The sequence below is a fragment of the Gallinula chloropus genome, assembly GCF_964237585.1.
Source record: "Gallinula chloropus genome assembly, chromosome: 6".
NCBI lineage: Eukaryota > Metazoa > Chordata > Aves > Gruiformes > Rallidae > Gallinula > Gallinula chloropus.
The window spans coordinates 25646297-25669375 of NC_140091.1; the positions used below are offsets into that span (position 1 = coordinate 25646297).

Consider the following 23079-nt stretch of genomic DNA (forward strand, 5'->3'; position numbering starts at 1 on the left):
TCAGTTCTTTAAAATCCTTTTGCATTTACCCAGCTGTGTGCAGTGTGGTGCTGTGATTTTTCTCTCTGGCTACTGCTGACAGCCTTTTTAACTGGCTCGGGAGGGGAGATGCTGCTGCATACCTTGTGCTGAGCTCATGGGGTGCTGCAAAAACCCATAATAAAGGCAATGGGGGCTGGGAGACCTTACCTTTCAGAAGGGGAGGACAAGAGGCAGCTGTTGGTGCTGGGAGCTGTGGGATGCACTGGGGAGGGGTTGGGGTGCCAATGGGGCGAGCGGAACTGATGTCAGGGAATGAATGAAGAGGGTTTGTGAGGTGCTGGCTGGACAGCCCCCCTTCCCCAGCTACGGTCAGTATATGGATGTGAGCCAAGCTGTCACAAGGGCTCTCTGGGGCTGGGTTACGTCTGCAGAATGGGTTGAATGACCTCATCGTTATCAGACGTGAGGTCACAGACTCTGTCTGCACTGCCAGCTGCGATCTTCTCCAGCAGCTTGCAGCACATTACTGGTGGCCGGGGAGGATCGTGGGGAAGATGTACCTGGCTTTTGGATTCCTCTGTTCTGCAGCTGGTGTCCTCTGGGCTGAGCCCCCAACCCCAGCAGCGTCTCTCCAAATGTGTCCCATGTTCCCTTTTTACACCAGGTTCCCCTTTTCTCTGCTATTCAAACAATTACTTAACAGGTGCAGAAGCAGTAGCCACCCATGAGACTTTCAGCCATTTCCAGTCTGCTCTGAACAGCCAGAATTTTACCCTGCGTTTCACGCCAGCGCTACTGTGATAGGCCTTGGGGATGCCAACACCGGGACTGGCTGCTGGGTGAAGATCAAGTGAACCGTTATTTTTGCTTTCCTGGGGAAATGGTCCGCCTAGAAAGGACTGGTTTTCCAGCCCAGCCTGCATCCCATGGCCCAGGGATGGCTGGAATGGTGGGATGTAACAGCGAAGGCGCTGGGGAGTGCCTGTGCAGCATGCCATCAGGGTCAGGGGCTCTGTCCCTGCGTGAGTCAGTAAATGCTTTTTTTCCCAGAAACCCCCCCCACCAGTTCAAGGGGGCTGGGGTGGGAGGCCCCAAGCTATCCCATCACTCACAGCTCTTTTAAGATATTTGAAAGTGAGTGTGGATGTGAAGCGCAGCTGAGCACCCAGCTCTGCCTGCTTCACATCGGCATCGCATGGGGACCTGTGTGTTGCATTTGCTACGGTTTCCTTTCAGCCTTACAGTCACTGGGATGCAAATAACTAAATGCCAGGACTTCCAAACCACCTGCCAGCAGGTTGTTGTCACCGCAACTAACGGGAAGGAGGAACCAGCTAGTTTTGATGCTGTGGTGATTGTGGTGCCAGTCACCATGTACGTCTGTCTGTGTGTCCTGCTGGAGTCCATCCGAAGCAACAGCTGTTTATAGAGTGCTGCTGTAGACACATGGCTAGGAGCACATCTAGGGTTAACAAGCACATATGTACCAGCTGGGGAAGCTATCTGCGGGACAACCGAGGCTGAGCAGCTAAGGTGGGAAGCCAGGGAAGCAGCTGGCCTGTTGGCAGGGCTGCTAGTGCCTGGGACCCAGCCTATACCCCACCGGAGGAGCTGAAACCTAAGGCTTTGGCCTGCCTTTGGCTGGAAGCAAGGGGAGATTCACTACAAAACCGGAAAGACAGCATCCCACACGGTCTGGGGAAAAGCAGAGGAACAGCCCAAACCCTCAGCCAGCACCGTCTCCTTCCAACACCTTTGTGCTGCATCCAATACCACGGGGCTACAGCCGGGCTGTGGCAGCTCTACTTGACTGTTAACAGAAAAGCTGCGTGGCACGAGGGGAATGATTCACCCCTCTTGGATTATTCCTTCCTTATGCCTTGCAAAACGAGACTTGGACCTTCGCAAACACATTGCATCTGTCTGTGCTTGTTTTTCTGGTTCCGTTGGTTAAAGCCCAGCACTGACGAGATTCTTGGAGACCATGTGGCCGTCACTGGGAGGCCAGGCCAGGCCCTGCAGCAGGCAGGCGCTGCAGACTCATCGTCCCCAAATGCTCTCACGCTTCTCCAGAAAAGCCCACCTAAGCCTTGAAGGGGCAGCAACGTAAAGAGGCTGCTGCAGCCGCTTTACCCTCTTTCTTGCCAGCTCAACCCTGGCTGTGACCTGTTGTCAGAGATGCTGGTGAAGTCCCAGCCAGTGGTCAGGACAGGAGGCACCATCTGGATTTACTGCAAAAAGGCTGTTTGCAATCCAAGCTGGTTTTTTTCCACACGTATCCCTGCCATTCTGCAGCGGTAGTGCTGCGCGAGTCCCACGGGTCGCACTGGGAAACGGGGTGCCAGGAGTTGGTTTTGGAGCTTGAGGTCTTTATGGTCTTCTTGGAAGAGGAGGGTGGTGAGGACCAGTATGTTTCTGAGCTGGTCCCATCACCACGTGATGTGGCATTTTACAGGAGAGCTGCTGGGGACGAGCATGTGTTTCTGGTTCTCCTCCTCCAGCCAGTTTTTAGATGTCTGCCAAAAACTGTCGTGGCTCTTTTGCAATACCCAGCAAGCAGCAGTTCCCATTTGTGCTGCCTCAGCAGCAAGATGACATTTCAGTAGTTCTCACAGGCCATTTACACGCTTTCCTGAAAACTCACATTTACTGTGTTCATTCCTTTCTCACAGCTCCCTGTTTTTCAAGGATGGATGTGTTTCTCATGAACCACCTGAGCTCGGGCAAAGGCAGCTCTGTAACGCAGTGGTCCTGAAGCCAGCAATGAAATGGACCCCTAAACCCAGCTCTGGCTTCACCCACCTTTCCTCTGTCTCCTGACAGAATACATATAATCTGCCATGTCACCACCACCAAAGCCCAGGTCCCGGTACCCTGGTGTTTTAGGTTGTACCCAAAGTTGTGCTGAATATTGCTGTTCAAGGCAGCTGGAGCCCTGGGCACTCCCTTCCATCTCTTCTCCTTGCAGATGTTGAGAAGTTCAAAGGCCAGTATTTCCACGAGACCCCCAAGGAATGTGAAGGGAAGACCATTTTGGCTTTTAGTGAGGGGGATTTGGGGTTGGACAAGGGCATGGAGCTCTCAGCAGAGACCAAGGAGAAGATGGACCCCTCCAGAGCAGAGGGGTCCAGTCAGTCCCAGCCAGTCCCAATGGTGCCCTTCCATATGCACTATGGTTACCTCCCAGGGCTCATGTTTTGCAAGGCTGCTATCTCTAAAAATGTCTTCAAGAAAAACAGGCACAACAGTGATTATCAGAATTACTGTGACACACAGAGCATGATAATGCTGGGGTTTGTGTCCTGCAGATCAACACCGTTTCAGGCAGCATAGTCTCTTTAGATAAAAGGAAAAATATTGTTATTATGCATTTGCCATCATGAATTTTGTTGCTCTTTGTGATCAAGGTGTTACAGACATGCTTTCACCTCAAGGACCATGTCCCAGTCCCACGCTGCAGCTATTCCTGAGTGCGGGGGGCGGAGGAGGTCCTCCCTAGGAAGACAGGAATGGAGAGAAGTCTTGTCTCCAGATCTGACCAGCCCATGATTTACTCTCTGGACAAAAAAAGTTCATTCCAGACAAAAGAAGTTCTGTAGTTGTTGTCATATTGTGGATTTGATTAAGTATTTTGCAGCCCCAACATTACCACGGGGGTCCTTCAGCAAGCGTGAAGACAGGGTCATTGGGAAGAAGCACTGGAGAGCCAGTATTGATTTATAAGAGGCAGATAGGAGGTGTCTGGTCTCAGGTTTTGCCTGTCCTGGGTCTGATTCAGATCAAGATACTCATTACAAGCAGCCATTGACAGGTTATTCACAGATCCATGTTGTAGGGATTAAACTGGAGGTCTCAGGCTCTTTTCTTTCCATCTCCAAGGTCAGTGTGTCCCTTTTCCATCCAGCCAGAGGGAACAAAAGGAGCACAGCTTGGCTCACAAGCTCCTCCAGCAGCATCACACCCCTGTGCTGTTTGTCCTCCTGCCACTCACACCCCTCACGCCATCAGTCTGTTTTCTTATTGTCTGGCTCCCTCAGCCACAATGGTCCAACCTCTCCCAACCCTGATCTTGTAAGATGTGTGAAACTCTCAAATAAATAACCCAACACTGTGACCCCTGCAGAACAACTTCTTCATAAAGGATGATTTCCAGAATATAAATAGGAAACACCAGTCAGGGGGGCTAATCCTCAGTGGTGGAGGGCAGCCCCAAAACCTCAAGACCATCTGCGAGTGCTCAGCAGCTTCTCAGGCTAATTAGCAAACCAAGGGTGAGCCAGGCAGAGCCCCTCTATCAACTTCATCTGAAGTGTTCCCACTTAAACTGATTAAGAGGCAGTGCTGCTGAATATCTCAATTATCTCCTAATGTCAGATAACAGCTTCTCTCTGCTGTGGAGATAAGAGGAAACTTGACAGCCACTCCAAAAGCAAAGTTGTGTGGGAGGTGCTGGAATCTCTATCACCAGAGATTTTTAAAACAGGTGAAGGAAACAAGGTGGTAAAAGTCAGTTAGAGCTGCTTTTGGAGAAGAAGATGGGTGAGATGTTTCTGAGATCCCTTCCCATCCTGTCTCATAATGTCTGGTGAAGCCATTGGAGGTGAAAGATCTGCTAGCTGATGGTGAGCTAACACAGCTCCATAGTGCCTGTGTTTGTGGGGGGTTTTGTCCTCTTATAAAATTAATTTCTGGGAAATTTATGTGTGAAAGAACTTCTAGCTGGGAAGCTGGGGTGGTGCAGGATCTTGTCTCTGTCTGAATTAGGAGTCCTGCTGTGTCCTCATGCTGGGGTACAGGAATGTCAGCCATGGGCACACCTCTGCTGGAGATGTCCTTGGAGAGGCTGCAGGAATTGAAAGTATTTGAATTGCCTGGCCTGGGAGCACGGTCAATATTTACAGAAAGGGGTCAACTGATTTTTTGAAAACACCTGAAGGGTGATGGAGGATGTCTTCACCTGGTGCTGGTGGTGGTAGGAAGGCGCCTACTAGTCGGGCTGTGTGTGTCTTAACCACGTGCTGTCCAAGCAGCTTTTCCTCAGGTTTATTTGTGACAAGTTACTTCATCTGCACTCCTGGTTACTCTGACAGTCTCTTCAGTAGTTACATTTTATTATCTGTGGAATGACAGACCCCTTAACTCAGGTTTAGCTGAGCTGAGCAGGGTCTAAAGCCCTTCCTAGAGCATGTTGTTTATGTGCATCTCCCATAGCCCTTGTGTTTATCTGCTCTGGGCCCTGGTACAAAGACATGGTGAGCAAGGGAGGGTGGATGCATCAGTCAGAGTTGTTCTTGTGAAGTTTTTTGGGTAGTTATGTGGGGAAACTCTTAACTGTGCAGTTTAAAACCTCCAAATCCAAGAAGTTAAAGCCTGCAGGTCTCCAGAGGCTGTTAACATAATGGGCTTAACAAGGGCAGCAGTTTCCTCTTGACAAATTCCACAAGTTACATGCCTGGAAAGCACAGTGACTTATTAAGTCATATTAAACATTACCAAGTACGTTGGGGTAAAATGCTTGTGCCCTCCACGCAGGGACCTCCTCACCTAGAGAACAAATCCCTCTCCCCTAGTAGCTACTGCAGCCCATGTCTGCTCCAGCACATACTTTGGGTCTCCTTAATAGTGATGCCTCTTGAGAGGTTTCCTGAGGAGTTCAGGACACTGAACATGCCCAGCTATGATTAAAAAGAAATGTAAGTGTGTGTCCCTGTCAGTGTGCTCTGTGTGCTGAGAACTGGAAGCAGGGAAACAGCCCCTGCAGCTTGGGGTAGAGGTTCTGTGCTGGGTTTGGGGGTTTTGAAGCAGAAAAGTTGCACTGGGGCCAGAGCCTTAGCAATTTTTTTTCCCCCCCAGAGACAAAATCCAGGCTCTAAGAAAGGGGGAGGAAAATGTGTTGTCCCATCAGCAGCCGTTTGCAGCCTCTGTTCACCCTGCAGATGGATCACCCAGCAGCTTTGTGAGGAGCAGTGGGAGGTGATAGCTGCCTCTGGGGCAGCCCCACCTCCACCTGCAGCCAAGGAATGGTGATTGAAGCCCTCTGGTCAGTGAGGATATTAGAGAGGGGAAAATGAAGCATTTAACTGATGAGCCCAGACCCCACATCCCATCAGCTCCTGAGCATGAGTGGCAGCAGTGGCTGCTTGCTGGTGAGCACCCTGCTTTGCCTAGAGTCTGGTTTAACAAGAAATTCCACTTTTCCTTTTTTTTTTTTAAATTTTTCTTGTCCCCCTTCACCATGACACAGGCCAAAAGCTGCTGACACAAAGAAACAGCAAAGCTGGCTGTGCTAAGGCTTGTCTGTACATGGACTTGCCCCTCCTAAAATAACACAGGGTTACTTTAACCAGAGATGATAAAACTGGTGCTGGAGGTTTGCAGAGAAGGTGCTTTTACCATCTGATTAAGACTATTTGGATACATTGAGTTTCTCCTCCTCTCTCCTTTAAGGACAGAAAGCCCAGCTCGTGCCAGAGTGCCAAGGAGCTTTGCTCTTCAAGGGGAGAAGGGGCTCACCAGCAGGCAGGGGCATGGGCATCCCATTCCCTGTGCTACCCCTAAGCTACCACCAGTTATTTATGACTCCTGGCTTTCCCCATGGACCCCTGTAACTGGTACATGCCCAGCATCTAACAAGGTTTGTGTCCCAGCATGTGAGGATGTGGAAAAACCCATCTGCTTGGTGTTCCAGCCCTGGGCAGGGGCAAGGTGGTAAAATAATTCCCCAAGTTATGTGTGTGTGATGGTAGCAGGGTGCCCCTCTTTCCCTGACAGGGTGGCAGCAGATCTCACTTGCTCAGAAAGGGGGACAGGGACCTCTGCAAGGTGGCTGCTTCTGCCCTCACAAGGACAGAAATTCAGGGGGACCTTCCCACCAAGGGATGCTGTGCTTGAACACCAGGCCACAAAGGCTTTTTTTCAGCCTTGAGAACGTATTTTATCCAACCCCCACATGCTTGTTCTTCTCTATTCTGCAGACTGTCCCTGGAGAGATGGGTCCCAGGTGTCCCTGCCAGGGGATGGCAGAGCACAGGGTAGGATGCCATCCCCTGTCATCGCAGCAGCAGGGGTTAGTAAAGCAACCAGAATTTCACTGCATGTTTCCAAGGATTTTTGAGTGCCCTGGGCATGTACATGCATAGTTGCAATAATTACCTCCCTGCTATCACACTGTCCATCTCCACTGCTGCTTTGTTCTGCATAGCTGGCCATCACAGGAGTATTTGTGGGGGAGCATGCTGCAGACCTGAGGCAGATCACAGGAAACTGAGTTTTAATCCCACAGTATGGTGGCTTTGGAAGTGTTTTTACCCTAGAGTCATGTGGTACCATTCACTGCATCTCATCCTGCACCTCCAGATCAAATCCCCCACCACGGATGGACAAAACCACGGCTGCTCTAACAGCTGCAGCAAAGGTATCTGGCCCTAATTTCGTGCCAGCAGCTCATCTACACAAAAATGCAACTTGCTTTTTTAGAAAGTTTCCCTGAACTGCCCTCCTAAAAGCGCTACCAGTGCTCCCAGGAAGTTGCCACAGCATCTCTCCAACTGCAAGTCACTGGGATCCCTGCTGGTAAACTCAGAAAAGCAGGAGCAGGTAAGGAACAAAATGTTTGCCTTCCTGGATTTCCTACTGTCTTGCTGAGTACTGGCAGGTGCCTGTGCCGGTGTAAAATTTAATGCATCTGGAGAAGAGTCCAGTGGGAAGCAGGGCTGGGAGATGTAACCTCTGCAAACCCCAACAGCATGGATGGCACAGCTGGCTCCAATCCCAGCGTGTGCTCCGAGCCCTATGGGGCCAAACCCAGGAGCAGAAACCCTGGATTGATGGCTCCTCATGGTGCTGCAGATGGGTGGCAGCCAAGGTAATGAATCCTGTCCCTCTGCAAACCAATCATGCTTTGTTCAAGTGCTTGGGTCTGCCACAAAGCTCGGCAGACTTTTCATGTGGCTCATTACCTTCCTCATTACCAAGGTGCAATCTTATTTCCACTTTTAGTTTCAATTCCCAGCTACGGGCCCACCTCGTGCCCGTGCAGCTTTGAAGACAGGCCTTTGAGCAGACATCTCTCTTGGATGGAGCTGATTTATTTACCACCCTCTCTGCTCTGCAGGCCTGGAGTGGATTTTCTCCCCCTCCCACGCACCCTCCTTGGCTACTCAAACAGCAAAAAGAGCTGATGGCAAATTTTGGATCGTTTGCCCTTGGATGGGTGCTGTGCCCTGTACTGATGCTTCAGCTGACGCTTCCACATGCTTTGTGTTTGGAGGTGTTTCTCCCCTAGACTGGTGTGGGTGCCACTGGCTGCATCTTGCCCTGCACCTCCAGGTAGCTACACTGGTGTTCGTGGCCATTCCATGCTCTCCCAGTTTGCACAGGGACTCTCCTGCCTGCCATCCCTGCAGCCGATGGCACGACAGCCTCTGCGAGCACTGCCCACAAATCCAGCTTGCTCTTTTTTTCCTGTTTAAATTATTCTTGGAAGGTGCCCTGGGTGCAAAGTCCTGCCGAAACCCTGCTGTCCATCAGCCGCTTCGGCTCCCTTTTGGTAGGCAGCCAAGAGGCAAGCGCCAACACCCCACAGTGGGAGCTGCCTCCATGCACACAAGTCCTCCTGCACGGATGCAGGATGCATCTGGATCAGTCCAGGCTCTCACACCTATTTGATCCCCTTTAGGGATCACCAGCTGAGCGCTCCAGCTCACCCCGCAGGAGAGCAGGAGCGTCCGGCCGCCCCTCCCACTGCAAGCCCTGGTTGTGCAACCGCCGTGGGAGTGGGGTGGCCGTGTCGGGGCGGAGGGGGAGAGCACACCCGCCCTCCCCTGCCTCTGCCAAAGCTGAGAGGCAAGACTGTGTCTTGCCTATAAATCAGGAGCAGGAGGGAATCTCCCTGCGGCAGCGGTGGGACAGAGCACGGGCAGCTGAGGTTAGGAGGTAAGTGTCCCCAGAGGGGTACTAAGCCTCCCCATCCCTCCCTGCCCCATGCAGATGCCCCACAGCGTCAGACTTCTGAGATTAGTTGTTACCCAGGTTTGCAGGGACAGTGCGGGAAGTATGGCAGCAAGAGGCATGGGGTGGCCGAGACAGGGATTCCCTGGGTGTTGTTCCTTGCTTCTCTGCAAAAGGGGAGGGGGATGTTTGTGATACAACTCCCACCATGCACAGGAACCCCACCCAGAAGAGGGGAAACAATAGACAGCTCAGGCTGGCGCTTTCCTCAGTTAAAAAGGAAAACTCCAGTTTTCATTTCAACCTTGGGAAGCAGAGTGTTTGTCAGGTGCTGCCTTCCTCCTCAAAGCTGAAACTGTTCATGGGGAATTTGGTGTTTTGTAGGAAAAAAAACCTGCCCCGACCTCATTCTTCTACTGAGGACTTCTTTTTTTTTCTTTTTAATTTCCTCCTTCTCCCCCCCACTCCTCCCCAGGCAAATACACCAGCCCCTGTGCATGGTGGAAGCTGAAGGTTCTCAGGGCAGAGAAGCTGGTGCCACCCTGCCATAGTGCTGTCCCAGTGTGACAGTTAATAACTCAGCCAAGCAGGGTGCTGCCTGCTGGCACTGGGGTTAAACCAGGGGTTGCTACAGCCCCCTGGGGTACCTGCATGGAGGACCTCTCCCCTCCAGCAATGTCCAGCCTGAGCTATGGCTTGTGGCCACCATCCCTTGTTTCATTGCCTGGCTCTATCAGGTAGGGTTTGGGTCCACCATCCTCAAGGCAGCACCCCAAAGGGCTAGATGCCAGCTCGGGAGGGCTGCTGCCTTTTGTGCTCTGGTGCTGAGGGGTTTGCAGCCCTGCACCAGACTATCTGTCTAGCTTGGAGCTCCACAGAGAACTGAGGAGACTCATCACAGCAGTGACGGCTGTGGGAGACTGACACAAAACTGTTCCTAAATCCAAGGTGTGCTACATCTGCAGCCACTCCACCACCCTCAGCAGCTGTGTCTGTTGGCAGCATCTTCCCCAGGGATGCGGGATGGGAAACAGCACCCAGTCAGCTACGCAGAGTCCGAACAGTCAGGGTGCATGTTTTGTTTCTGCTAAGAAAAGCAAGGGCAGATCTCCAAAGATGAAATACAAATATTTGCAAGGCTGATAAGGAGAGATAGTTTAAACACAATTTGTAAATATAATCTGGCAGAGATTTGTGGCTTAACCACATACTTTCAAATTGAGTTTCCAGGGCAACTGCAGGTTTTGAAAGCAGCCTGGCAAGTGTGCTGCAGAGATGGGTGGTTTTATTTTACCAAAAAAAAAAAAGATTTAGAGTCACTTAATCTACTTGTAAATTAAGAGCCCAGATTGCTGGTAAAGGGCATGAAGGTTTGGGGACGGCAGACAGAGAAATCCCCTATGGGATGGCTATGCTGGCAGCTGAGATCCGAGGGGTGGTGGTGACTCTCTGCAGGGTTTCTTCCAGATTCGCAGCCCGGGTGCCTGGCAGACAGCAGGGATGAGAGTGGCAGTGGTGGGTGCGGGTGTCAGTGGGCTGACAGCCACCAAGTGCTGCCTGGATGAGGGGCTGGAGCCTGTCTGCTTCGAGCAGAGCCAGGACATCGGTGGACTCTGGCGCTACACGGTGAGTGGGCAACATCTGTCCGTCCCATGGGAGCTGCAGCTTGCAGGCAGGGGGAAGGGGTGTGAGAACTTACTGGGTGCTGACCTCCCCCAGCTGTGCTTCCCAAGACCAGGGGAAGGGGAGTAGGGAGACAGCCCCCACCCCAGGACACAGAGCTGATGTTCCCTGGGGTGCCATGCTAGGAGCATATCGAGGCTGGCCGACCAAGCCTCTACCCATCAGTCATCAGCAACACCTCGAAGGAGATGTCAGCGTTCTCCGATTTTCCCTACCCTGAGGATTTCCCAGTGTTCCTGCCCAACGCCCGGCTCCTGGACTACCTCCGGCGCTACGCCGAGCGCTTCGGACTCCTGAAACACATCAGGTTTGGGGTGAGTGATGGGTGCCCTGGCGCCGCCCTGCTCCCTGAGCACGCTGGGTGCTGGCAGTAACTCTGCTTCACTTCTACTGTTTCAGACCACCGTTGTCAGTGTCAGAAAAGGCCCTGAATTTGCCAGCACAGGCCAGTGGAATGTGATTACAGAAATGGATGGGAAGCAGACACTGCATGAGTTCGATGCTGTTATGGTTTGCAGCGGCAATTTCTCTGAGCCATCCCTCCCCCTGCACTGTTTTCCTGGTACGAATCACAGCTACCTGTGGCTACCTGCTTCCAGGGCCTGGGAGGAGAAGGATTAGCTGTTCCGCAGCCAAAACGCTTCCTTCCTCTCCTTGCTTCTGTTTTTCAACCCTGCTGGCATGCACAGCAAAACATCCCTGTGCTTCAGTAGCTTTGTCCTTGCAGACACTGGTCGCTTCAGAGCAAGCTTCCAAGGTAGGATGGTTTAGCTGTAGAGAAACTGTTGCACAGTATGCGAGATGGGATAAGGTCTGCCCAGCAAAGCTCTGTTATCTATGGTGGGGCTGTATTCATCACTGCTGTGATGAATCTCCTCAGGTCTCAGCATAGAGGGGCTTGCCTTGTCATCTGTGTTATCAGGTGCTTCCAAAGCTGCTTGCAGGACAGGAAATCTGCAGGCTTTCCTCAACCTCTGCATCTCCATCTTGTAGAGGCTGAACCTTGAGGCTGCTCCAGCTCAGCTCTTGCACGTAACTGTCTTCCAAGTCCCACCCAGCACATGTGTCCCTGCTTGCTGCTGGGCAGGCACGTGTGAGACCCCGTTTTGGAGAGGAAGCACCAAGTCTGCGTGCGTGGGATGGAGAGCTGGACCTCCCCAGGTCCCCAGTGGCCACCAAATGTGCTTCCTTGCTCTTGCCATCTGGATTGTTTCTACACCAGTTCTCCCAGCAAAACCCACAAGTGTTCAAGTAATTAAAAGCTTTGTTTCTTTTTCCCCCAAGGCATTGAGGAGTTTCAAGGCCAGTACTTCCACAGCCGGCAGTACAAGTGTCCCGACGTGTTTCAGGGGAAGCGCGTCCTCGTAGTCGGCATGGGCAATTCGGGAGTGGACATTGCAGTGGAGGCCAGCCGCGTAGCTGCCAAGGTATCACCACCCAGCCACCCCAGAGGCGTGGGGAGGGTGATGCTGGGGGCAAATTCGTCACCCCCATCGTTAATTCTCCCCTCTCTCCCAGGTGACTATTTCGACTGGCCGAGGTGCCTGGGTGCTCAGCCGTGTGTTTGACCATGGCTACCCATGGGACATGGTTTTCAACACTCGCCTGATGAGCTTGATAAGAAACATCCTTCCCGGACCCCTTTCGCGGGGGCTGATTAACTACAGGGTGAACCAGTGGTTCAAGCATGAAAACTATGGCCTTCAGCCAGAGAAGAGGTACTTCTTGGTGGCTCCCATCCCATAAGGGGTACTATGGGGTTGGGGGGGGAGGGGAAAGATCTCCAGCAACCAACATTGAGAAATGCAGAAAATGGGACCTGGACTGGGGTGATCTTCAGCAGGGAGTCTGTAGCCCAAAAGAAGATAAGCTGTAGCCCCCTTTGGTGGTGTGAGATGGAACACCTTCCTGGAAAAGCCCAGGAAGGACCAGAGGAGTTTTCTTCATGAGGCTCCCTGGGAAAAAAGGAGGAGGGGGGCTTAAAGTATGGATCAGCTCTGAAAGAAAATGGTTTGAAGAGTAGCTGAGTGAATGGAGGAAGAAGGCAGGAGATGTCCACAAGTTGCTCAGGCTGTGGGACAGGGTAGTATTGCTGCAGGGGTGAAATGCGTGTCTATTTGGAGAGGGGGAGGCAGGGCTGTTTACTCAGATCAAATGACACCAGGAGGTCTCAGGGCTGGAGGTCCCAGTGGAAGGCAAGGGGGCACTGGCAGGGCTTGTTCATGATCTCCAACCTTAAGAGCCTCTCGGCTCTCCGCAGCTGCTTGGTGCGTGAGCCTGTGCTGAACGATGACCTTCCAAGCTACATCCTGACAGGGAGGATCACCATCAAGCCAGGCGTGAAAGAGTTCAAGGACAACTCTGTTGTCTTCCACAACTGCCCTGAGGAGGAGCCCATCGATATTGTCGTCTTCTGCACGGGCTACAACGTCGTCTTCCCCTTCCTAGAAGAGGAAGTCGTTAAGGTGGAAAACAAGCATGCATCCCTCTACAAATACGTGTTCCCCACCCACCTGCAGAAGCCCACCCTGGCTGTCCTTGGGCTGATCAAGCCATTGGGAGCCATCATGCCCGTGACAGAGATGCAAGCACGCTGGGTGACCCGTGTCTTCAAAGGTAGGAGAGCTAACAGGAGCTCTCCCGTATACTGAATCACAGTTCAAAACGGACACGTCTTGTGCCCGTTGCAGCAAGAGGGATCTCAGTCCTTGGGGACCCCAAGCTCACTTCAAAGTGGACAAGGGAGCATTTCTTAAGTCTCAGAATTCCCAACTTAGTTCACTTCAGCTGAGCTACAGCAGCAGGAGTGCATGACTGGGCCAAGCTACATCCAAGTTCATGACATCTACCTTAAATCAACTTTTCTCTGCCCGTTAAGCTGATGCTTTTAAGCTAATGCTTTGTACCCTGCCTGCTGCAAGCTGAGAGCATGTGCTCTGCTCCTCGCTGTGACTCAGCTGATGTGAGGTCCTGCATTCCAGCCTACAAACCATGGCCAAAGCTGGGTGGTTCAACACGGTACTTTGTCTCCAAAATGTTTTAGAAGTCGGAGCGCAGAGTGGGATACGTAAACCTGGATGTACAGATAGGAGCAGCCTTTAAGATGCTGTTGGGATCCATCCTAGTGGAATTCACTGCTCTTTACGGGGCAGCATGGTTTGTCCACCATGACTGCCAGAGGAGTGTCCCCTTGCTCCATTTTTTGCAGTTACTGGGGTGAGGAAAGAAACCTACTGGTGGTTTGTGCTTTGGTTTGGGCTGTTTCGGGGAGGGGGCGGGGTTAAAATATAAATAATGGTGATAACCACCCAGTGGGCTGGTGTGGAGGGCTGCATCAAGGCTCCTCCACAAAACCAGGGGACCTTTGGGGTTTCTTTTTGGGATGGTGCTGCCTGGGGCTTCTCACCCCACACCACCTGCCTGTGCCCCTGCAGCACAAACCTGTAAGAGCAGGAAGAAGTGCAGGTAAATTTGTGCCACTGGGGCTGGTCTCTGGCAGGTTGCCACTGCCACTGAGCTAAATCTGGCAATGAGGCTTTTCTGCTCCCTGGGAAAGGGCTTCCCATGCTTTAGATTGCTAAATGAATTCCCAAGTGCCCCCGGGAGTTAAAATCTGCAAGATGCTCTCCTCTCTTCCAGGCTTGTGTCAGTTGCCACCGCAGTCTGTCATGGAGAAGGAAGTAAATGAGAAGAAGAAAAACCAAGTGCGAAGGTAAGCTGTTCCCTGGAGTCCCAAAGGGGTTTTTGTGGATTAAAAAGCTCCTGGAATTTAGGGGAAGGGGGTACAACAGCAACACAGCTCAAACTCCGTGGCTGCTCCCTGCATGTATAGTGTGTGTGTGGGGGGAAGTGCTCAGACCCAGCCACCCCCTTTTTTATTTGCATGTAGGAAATGTAACCTTTGATTTGAAGCTGGTACTCTGATGATAGGAAGAAATGAATTCAGGGTAGTTGAGCCTAAAGCTTGTTTGGGAGTTGGGGAAGCGTGCCAGGGTCCCCAGAGGCTGAGACAAAATGGCAGAGAAATTAATGGTAATAAATGCAAAGTAATTCAGCAGGGGATAAAAAGGCCAGCCTGAGGTGTATGTACAAACTGCCACCTCTCAGTAGAGGGATCTGAATGGCTGTGAACTGGCATCATGGCATACTGCCTCACGGGTAGGCAAAAGATCAGATTGGAGGCTAAGGATGGTTAGGAGATGAATGAGACAAAACCAGAAGCTAGCCAATATATTAAGCCATCGTTCACCCAGATTATGGTGGTAGAAAAGTACAGAGGGGGGAGATACAGAACCACACGTCCCAGTCACTGTGTGGTACCAGGCTGAGCAGCCGAAGGTGCGGGATGGGACGTGCTTCAGTCTGCAGCCAAGGTGAACTGGCAGCGATTCTGTAATTCACCACATGTCTTTGCAATACTGTGTGGAAATGATCATGAGGGAAACTAAAGGGTGATGCCTTTCCCCTGTCCTACAGCTCCTCTGTAGAGAGCAAAGTGAAATGAGTTTAAAAAAACAACCAAGCAAACCCAAACAAACAAAAAACCCCACAAAACACAAACAAAACCCGTTTGACAAAGTTTTCTAGAAACTAGATCCACCGAAGTGATGAGAGGAGGTCCACATACAGCTTGAAGGATCAATTGAAGCACCTGAGCCAGGTGTGTACCAGAGCCAGCATCACTTTACAGGGGAAGGATTTGGGCCGGGACAGACTCTGATTCCAGTCCTTTCCTAAGAGGAACCAAATTAGATTTGGATAAAATAATCTGGATGCAAAGGATCTGACCTCTGGTTCCTGCCAGCCCCACTGACACCAATCCTTCTCCCACCTCTTTTTCTCCCTCAATTCATTAAGGTTTGGTCTGTCCTTTGATGAAGTCCTCAAAACCGACTGCCTGGTCTACATGGACAAGCTTGCCTCCTTCATCGGTGCCAAGCCCAGCGTACTGGGGCTGCTCTGCAGTGACCCCCAACTGGCCCTCACCATTTTCTTTGGCCCCTGCACCCCTTATCAGTACCGACTGGGGGGACCTGGGCACTGGGAGGGGGCACGCCAGGCCATCCTCACCCAGTGGGACCGGACCCTGAAGCCCACCAGAACACGAGTTCCTGCAGGCTCCTCCAGCCCATGGCTTTCTCTCCTGACTGTGGTGGGATTCCTTCTCCTCCTGGCTGCTGTGGTTTTGGGTTTCCAGTAGATTTTGGAGCCTATTTAGGGGTTGGGTTTCTTTCTTGTCTTGGAGGGTTTCTCTCAGGTCAGAGTGCCACAGGGGGAAACAGACTTCAGCACATGGCAATGACTTAAAAACTTTAACCAGCCTTAGAAATCTCTCTGCTCTAGCTCACCCATCACCACAGCTTTGCAGACCTGATTACCCAGGGATGACAGCCTCCCTCTATCACTTGTTCCCCCTTTCCTGCCTGCTGCTATGAGCAGAGCACAGCTGTGCAGCATGGCCAGGAGGCAGCAAGGACAAGACCAGCAGAAATGGCTGTGGGAGTCACAGCCAGGATAGAGCACAGGGGCCCAGTTCTGCCAAGAAAGGGAGTCTTTGGTCCAGCAAGGGGTCATCTGGGATGGGATTGCAGGTCAGATGTCCCTTCTTCAACCTTAGGCAGTATGAACCGAAAATCCCAGTTTGGTTTGAGTTGGTGCATCTTTGCAGGGAAGGAACCCAGAGACTCGTACCCTGTGGGGCTGAGTGCTCCTGGCTCTGCTTCCCTGTACTCCCCACCACAGGGCAAGCCCAGGCCTCTGCTTTGTGCAGCGAGAGATTTTAAATCAATAAAATTTCCTTGGCCATGGCAGAAGCATGCTGCAGGCTGCTGCCTTGTCATCTCCTTGTGTGTGCAGGAAGAGCTGGGGGGTCCCATGCCCTGGGCTGGGGCTGTGCCAGCAGGTACACACCCACCCTCCCCCCCGCCCCCCCCCCCCCCCCCAAGCCTGGGGCTGTGAGGGCTTTTGTTTGCCACCAAAATTGAGGGTGCCCCACGCATCGTGTCCCCCCTCCCTGCCATGTGCTGGCATGCAAGCGAAGTGAGCCTGCTTTGCTGACTTCTGGGGATGCCAAGTGAGCGTCTGCCCAGCGCAGGCAGCACACAGGGTAACAGATCAGGACATCCCCAAGCTGAGGGTGGAGGTGAGCTGCAGTGTGGGGAGTCTTTGCAAGCATGGCCCCGTTGGGACCAAGGCCTGGCTTTCCACCCAGCGTTGCTCTGGGGAGGGGGAGAACTTTCTGCCAGCACAGACAAGCAGCGTAGAGTGGGGGAGTGTGGGTGTAAAGGTCAGTGGTGCAAGAGCTGTGGCAAGCTGCCCAGACATCAGCTTTTCCTCTAAACCTGTGGCTAGAGAAAACGCGAAGCAAAGTTCAGGCGAAGCCTGAGCGGCGAAGGCACAGCGCTGCCCTGCCAAGGTTGGCTCCTCACTTCTCCGGGTTTTGCAGGCTTTGCAAGCCGGCACCCAGCTCTCCAGGGTTTTCCTGTTTGCTGCCAGCTTCGCCTCGCTGCTGGTGGGAGGAGAGGGAGTTTCGGGGGGGACCCTCCGGTGTGAAGCTATCTGTAGGCAGCGCTGGGAGGGAGAAGTGACCTCATCAGCCCAGGCCCATTGTTGCCCTTTCCCAAAGCCAAGGGAGGCTCCGGAAACGGGAGGTGGGTGCGTGTCGGTATGTCCTGTCCCGCTTCCGCAGATCAGGGAGTGGCTTGGGTTGGAGGAACTGGCTTTTGGATTTGGGAAGGGGAGGGGGGTGGGGGTGGAGAGAGTGGGGGGAGTGGAAGGGTGTTGTGTCTCCCTCGCTTTTCCCTGCGTTTCTGCGGCTTCCTCCATCTTGTTGAAGTCAATTTACTCTTTTAACACAAAACCAGGCTGAAAAGAAGTTATAAACGCCTCTGCCTTCCCACTGCGCAGTTAGGAGCGTTTGCTATCCAAGCAAAGTTCATGAGGAAGCCTTTTTTTTTCCCCTGGTTTCCTTGCTTTCCAGTCAAGCTCGGCGCAGCTTAGTTTACACACACGCGGAGCTCTGAGTTCCTCCCATTTATACCCCGCGTTTCCCGGGTTTCTTACCTTTTGTGCAATCTGTAATCCCAGGGGCGCTTTCACAGAGCGCTCCAGCTCCTGAATTGCTGGGCTGTGCTCCTGCTCACTCAGGCGTTAGTTGGGTTGGGTATGAGGTTTGGTTGTTTTTTTAAAAAAAAAAAACAAAACAAGAAAACACCCTTTTTTGTTTTCTGAGGGAATGCCTTTTAATGGGAAAATAAACAGGAAAGCGGGAATACGAGCCAGCTTAGCTGAAACTGTTTCTTGAAAGGGTTTCAGAAGGATCACTTTGCACAGGCAGAAGCGGATAGCTGCAACCCCTTCCCCTCCTTCACACACCCTGGTTTTGGACAGGGAAGGAAACAAATAGAAGCAGCAGAGCGGTGAGGTTTCAGAGTTCCTCCGTTTCCTCTGCCCATGGGAAGGGAATCACTGGGATCCTGATGTGGGCTTAGCACAGTGGGAAGGTAATGAGCAGCAGCCATCCACAACACTTGAGTCAGGAGCTGGTGATGGCTTTCTCTGAGGACGGTTTTCCTCCAGGGACACCAGCAGCTAGAGAACAAGGGGTGTTTTCCCAGGATGGGAAGGGGGGGACCTGTGTTTTGGTAATCCCTGGGCTGTTTCATTTGCAGTCCTTCCTACGCTGGTGCGTTGCCTGCTGCCCGACGGCATGGTGCGGCGTGTGGCTGTTATAGGGGCTGGGGCCGGTGGGTTGGCCTCCATCAAGTGCTGTCTGGATGAGGGGCTGGAGCCCACCTGCTTTGAGAGGAGCGAGGACATCGGGGGGATCTGGCGCTATACGGTCAGTGGACTCTGCCTGCACAGGGAGCATTGACCGCGGGTTTGTCCCCTCCCTTGGATGCCCTGTGCCCACAGCACAGAAGGTGGCCATGCCCTTGGGGACCATCCCTGTCCCAAGCACAGGGCTCCCCCCCAGCTCCAAGGTGGAGAAGGAGATAGAGGGATCAGAAGCCATGGTCACCAGGTGCTGGTCCTAGTTTATTCCTTGTACCTGAATACAAGGAGGAAAAATACTCAGAGACTTTGGGGGAAGAAAGTCCTTCCCTGCACACCTGCAAATGGCACTGCTGGATTCACACAGGACTCCACGGATGGCGGGAGGGTCAGCGTGTACCACTCGGTCATCACCAACACCTCCAAGGAGATGTCCTGCTTCAGCGACTTCCCCTGTCCAGAAGATTTTCCCAGTTTCCTACCCCACGGGCTCCTCCTGGAGTACTTTCGGATGTACGCCCGGCACTTCGACCTACTGCGGCACATACGCTTCAAGGTGAGCGGGGACCCCGAGCACCATGGGACAAAGAGCCATCAGTGGCTGCAGACACCAGGGCATCGCCCGGGTGGGATGGGACAATGCCAGGTGCAATTCCACAAGGACCTTTTGCATCCTGAACGCAGCTTTTTGGCTCTGTTTTTTAAATTAGGCTGCTTGAACGTGGGCTGCCTGGTGCATCCTCCTCATCAATGCTGTCACCAGGGGCAGGGTTCAGGGTGGGATTTAACAGTTTCAGAGGGGACCTTTGCAGGCAGGTTCTTTCTGAAACACAGCACAGTCCTTGACTGCTGTTCTGTTGGGCTTTGGTGCAAGACAACGGCTCTCAGCGTGAGGAAGCGCCCAGATTTTGCCACCTCAGGCCAGTGGGAGGTGGTGACTGAGACTGATGGTGTCCAGGAGTCGCACGTCTTTGATGCTGTCATGGTTTGCACCGGCCATTACCAGAAGCCCTACTTACCATTGGCTTCTTTCCCAGGTAAGGCCTGCCTTGGCAGCAGGGTGGGATGGGGCTGACCTCCAGGGTTTGACCCAGCACTCCTGAGTCCCTTGGCTACATTTCCCTGTGCAAGCCTGTCTGCTCCACAAAGGCCCCGCACTGGGGCAGGTGGGACCCCCACCCCATGGGAATGGCCATGGGCATTCCTGGGAAGGGGAAAAACGCCTTGTAAAGATGCAGCCTGGCTCTTGCGTTAGAATTTGCAAAGCAGAACCATGGACATGCAGGAGTGTGACACCACTTGGGGAGCCAAGACCCCCACAGGCTTCTCAGCTGCAAGGAGAGGCAGAGGGTCCAGGCACAAGGTTGGGACAAGCAAACTCATCTGGTGGTAAGAGATGCTCCCTGCTCTCTGCCCAGGTATTGAGACCCGCTTCAAAGGCCGGTACCTTCACAGCCAGGAATACAAAGACATGGAGGCATTTCGGGGAAAGCGAGTCCTCGTGATTGGCATCGGCAACACCGGCGGTGACCTCTCTGTGGAGCTGAGCCACGTGGCTGCAAAGGTACTTCAACCTCCCACAGCACATACACACATACATTACTGAGCCTGGCTGGGCACCGCAATAGCTGGTGGCTGGGGATATGTGCAGGGAAGCTTTTCCCACTAGCTGGCTCAACAAACAGCACTTCAGCAGCAACTGGAGAAGCTCTGCACTCTCTGGAAGAGTTTGGGCCACCTGAAGAGTTCAGCAGGTGTGGGAATTTTGTGGAAGCTGTCACGAGCTGTTTGGTTCATCCCAACGCCGTGTCCTTCCCTCAGGATAACCTTCTCAGCTCCCAAGTGTATAGGAGATGAGATTTGCTGTGCCGGGCATCCCCAGCAATAGGCTGTCTGGGCAGGGGGCTGAGATCTGTCTTCTCCCCCAGGTGTTTCTGAGCGCCAGGACCAGCACGTGGGTGTTCAGCCGGATCTCAGACCACGGCTTCCCCTTTGATATGGTCAACACCACCCGCTTCAACCACTTCCTCGACTGGCTTCTCCCATCAGCCCTCACGAAGAGAATCAGGTTTCGGAAGTTCAATTCATGGTTTAACCACGCAAACTATGGCTTGGCTTCCACCAAAAGGTGTTTGTTCTGACTCTTCTGTTGGGGGGTTTAATGGCATGAAACACTCTAGTTTTAATCTCGGGGAATATTTATGGAGTAAACCATTGGAGGGGAACTCTGGCCACAAAGTATGTTTCGGGTCCCCCCCATATACTAACACTGCTGTCCTCTTTTCCACCTGCCAGCTCCAACTTTAAGATAATTATCAATGAAGAGCTGCCATTCTGCCTCCTCTCTGGGACCATTGTGTTGAAGCCAAGTGTGAAGGAGTTCACCGAAAGCTCTGCTGTTTTTGAAGATGGGACAACAGAAGAAAACATCGATGTGGTGATTTTTGCCACGGGTTACATCTTCTCGTTTCCCTTCCTTGAAGAGTCAGTTCGCAGCCTCTTTGATGATAACCGGTCCCTCTATAAACGCATCTTCCTTCCCCAGCTGGAAAAGCAGACGCTGGCCATCATCGGCTTAGTTCAGCTGACTGGTTCTGTGATGGTGGGAACAGAAATGCAGGCTCGCTGGGTGACGGGGATCTTTGCAGGTGGGAGACAGGTTCAGGGATGGGGGGAATCTGCCAGGGTGGGACGTCTGGGGCAGCCTGACCTGCCGTCCTAGGGCATATTTCATCTCTTGTCAGAGTGCCTTGGGTGGCCATAAGCATTAGTAACAACCTAGCCTTTGCCTTCCAACTGCATCCCTATATTCCTGCTGCTCCACACATGCCATGCTGCCATAGCCAGCAAGCATGAACACACTTGCTAAAGGGGCTGGGAGCATGGGAAAGGAGTGAACTTTTCAGATTGAGGTGCTGCTGGAGGTCTCTGGTGTCTCTGTTCTTCTCAGGCTGGAACAAGCTCCCTCCCACCAGCAGGATGATGGCTGATGTTCTGAAGAAGAAGCCACCAGTCAAAAGGTGAGTGATGCTCCTGTGTTTGGGGTGCAGTGGGCATCTTGTGCTAGGGTAATGCCAGGGAAATGGGGTCCCTATGGCTATCCTATAGTGGGAGGGACCCATCTAGGATACCTAACTCTTCTTGGATGCATGTATTCCCTCACCACCCACAGCGAGGTAGGGAAATGTTCTTGTGTCTCCTTTATGGAGACACCAAGGCCACAGCGCTTTGGAGCAGCGCATTGCAAGATTCAGGACCTGCAGGTCCTCTTCACCAGGCCTCCAAGCCGTGTCCCTATCACCAGCGTGTCACAATGGAGGGTGGTTTCCTCCAGAGAAAGGGTGCCATCTCGTGGCTTCTCCCTCCCACATCCACGCAGCAGGGAGCGCTGGGGTCAAGGCCAAGCTCCAGCCAGAAACTCCACTGAAGCAAGTGGGTGCAGGTAGGGAACGAGGCGGGGATTTTTTTGGTGGCAGTTTTTGATGGAACTTGTCTGTTGCGCACATGGGAGCTAACACCCTGCCTTGTAGCCACTGGGATTTTACAGAAGGTTGAGACATGTCCTCAAGGCTGTGGGACGGGTGAACATGCGTGCTGCCTTGCAGCAGCTTTCCAGAGCGAGGAGGGGACATCAGGCTAGGCAGGGTGCAGGCTGGGTGAGGTCTGGGACAAAACAGTTTGGTTGTCTCTTTCATGGTCCATTGAAGGAATCCATCCGAGAGGGAGAACTTGAAAATAAGTTTCATCAGCTATACCGATGAAATTGCTTCATGTGCTGGTGTAAAGCCTAACCTGCTGCAGTTGCTCCTGACGGACCCCCGGCTGGCTCTGGCCATCTTCTTTGGCCCCTGCACACCCTACCAGTACCGGCTGGTGGGACGGGGGAAGTGGAGCGGGGCCAGAGACGCCATCCTGACTCAGTGGCAGCGGACGCTGAAGCCCTTGAGAACTCGGGTGGTGGATGACTCCTCCAGCAGCTCTGACCGCTGGCGCTGGATGTGCCTTCTGGCCCTGCCACTGGCTCTCTCAGCAGGTTTCCTCCTGTCTAAGTACCCCCAGCTAGGCTGGAGCCTCCGGGCAGGTCCCCAGCTGTAGAAGAAACCCAGTGAGACCCTGTCCCGGGCATGGTGGGAAGCCGTGCGGCTGGCTGCTGTCAGCAGGGCTAAACCTGGGCCAGTGCCATCAGGAGCCCAGACTCCCGTGCTGCCTGATGTCCGGCCTCCTCCTGCCACCCATCAAGGTGGGTACGGAGTGTTTGCTATACCAGGCACCGGGCTGGATCTCCAGAGGGCTTTAGGAAGAGGCGTTTTGGGGCTGGCTGGTGTGCAGAGGGCCAGCCTGCCCCCCACCTCCCGCCCGTGCTCACCCTGAGCTTCCTCCACACAAGCTCGGCAAGACCCCTGGGGCCAGGCTGGGGTGTTGTGAAGCGCCGGCTCTGGAGATCTCTGCCTGACACCCGGCCGCCAAGCAGGCAGCCACAAATAAACCTCGCGGGTTTCGTTCCCCTCTCCCCGGTGGTGTTATTAACGGTTTACTGGCGGGGGCGGAGCAAGTGCACCCGGGACCCCGAGAGTGCCGGCGGAGCAGAGCGCCCCGTCCTAAGGAACAATACAGGCGGCGGCAGAGCCAGGCGGGGGAGCGCTGCCGCCATCGCCCAAACAGCCTTGGGGGAGGCTTGCAGGGAGCCCCGCG

At 53.2% G+C, this 23079-nt stretch overlaps 2 protein-coding genes across 2 annotated transcripts; both read left to right on the forward strand.

Annotated features, from left to right (window-relative positions):
* Nucleotides 1–8861: 8861 nt before the first annotated feature.
* Nucleotides 8862–16384, forward strand: FMO1 (flavin containing dimethylaniline monoxygenase 1). The gene is made up of 9 exons (XM_084266452.1): nt 8862–8916; nt 10387–10557; nt 10740–10928; nt 11014–11176; nt 11899–12041; nt 12133–12332; nt 12875–13230; nt 14254–14326; nt 15472–16384. The coding sequence occupies exons 2-9, from the start codon at nt 10432–10434 to the stop codon at nt 15812–15814; spliced, it is 1593 nt and encodes a 530-aa protein (XP_084122578.1). The 5' UTR covers nt 8862–8916; nt 10387–10431; the 3' UTR covers nt 15815–16384.
* A 1938-nt stretch (nt 16385–18322) lies between these two features.
* Nucleotides 18323–22893, forward strand: LOC311193593 (dimethylaniline monooxygenase [N-oxide-forming] 4-like; the record flags this gene model as incomplete). Its single annotated transcript, XM_084266450.1, has 8 exons — nt 18323–18454; nt 18755–18943; nt 19262–19424; nt 19806–19951; nt 20316–20515; nt 20683–21035; nt 21338–21407; nt 22095–22893. 8 exons carry the CDS (start codon nt 18323–18325, stop codon nt 22480–22482), a joined length of 1641 nt encoding a protein of 546 aa, XP_084122576.1. The 3' UTR covers nt 22483–22893.
* Nucleotides 22894–23079: the final 186 nt, after the last annotated feature.

Excerpts from the sequence above, each read along its gene's own strand:
- FMO1 (XM_084266452.1), top strand. The coding sequence starts at position 10,432 with ATGAGAGTGGCAGTGGTGGGTGCGGGTGTCAGTGGGCTGACAGCCACC. Across the intron at positions 12,333-12,874 it reads GGCCTTCAGCCAGAGAAGAG|CTGCTTGGTGCGTGAGCCTG; the intron begins GTACTTCTTGGT and ends GGCTCTCCGCAG. Across the intron at positions 13,231-14,253 it reads GGTGACCCGTGTCTTCAAAG|GCTTGTGTCAGTTGCCACCG; the intron begins GTAGGAGAGCTA and ends CCTCTCTTCCAG.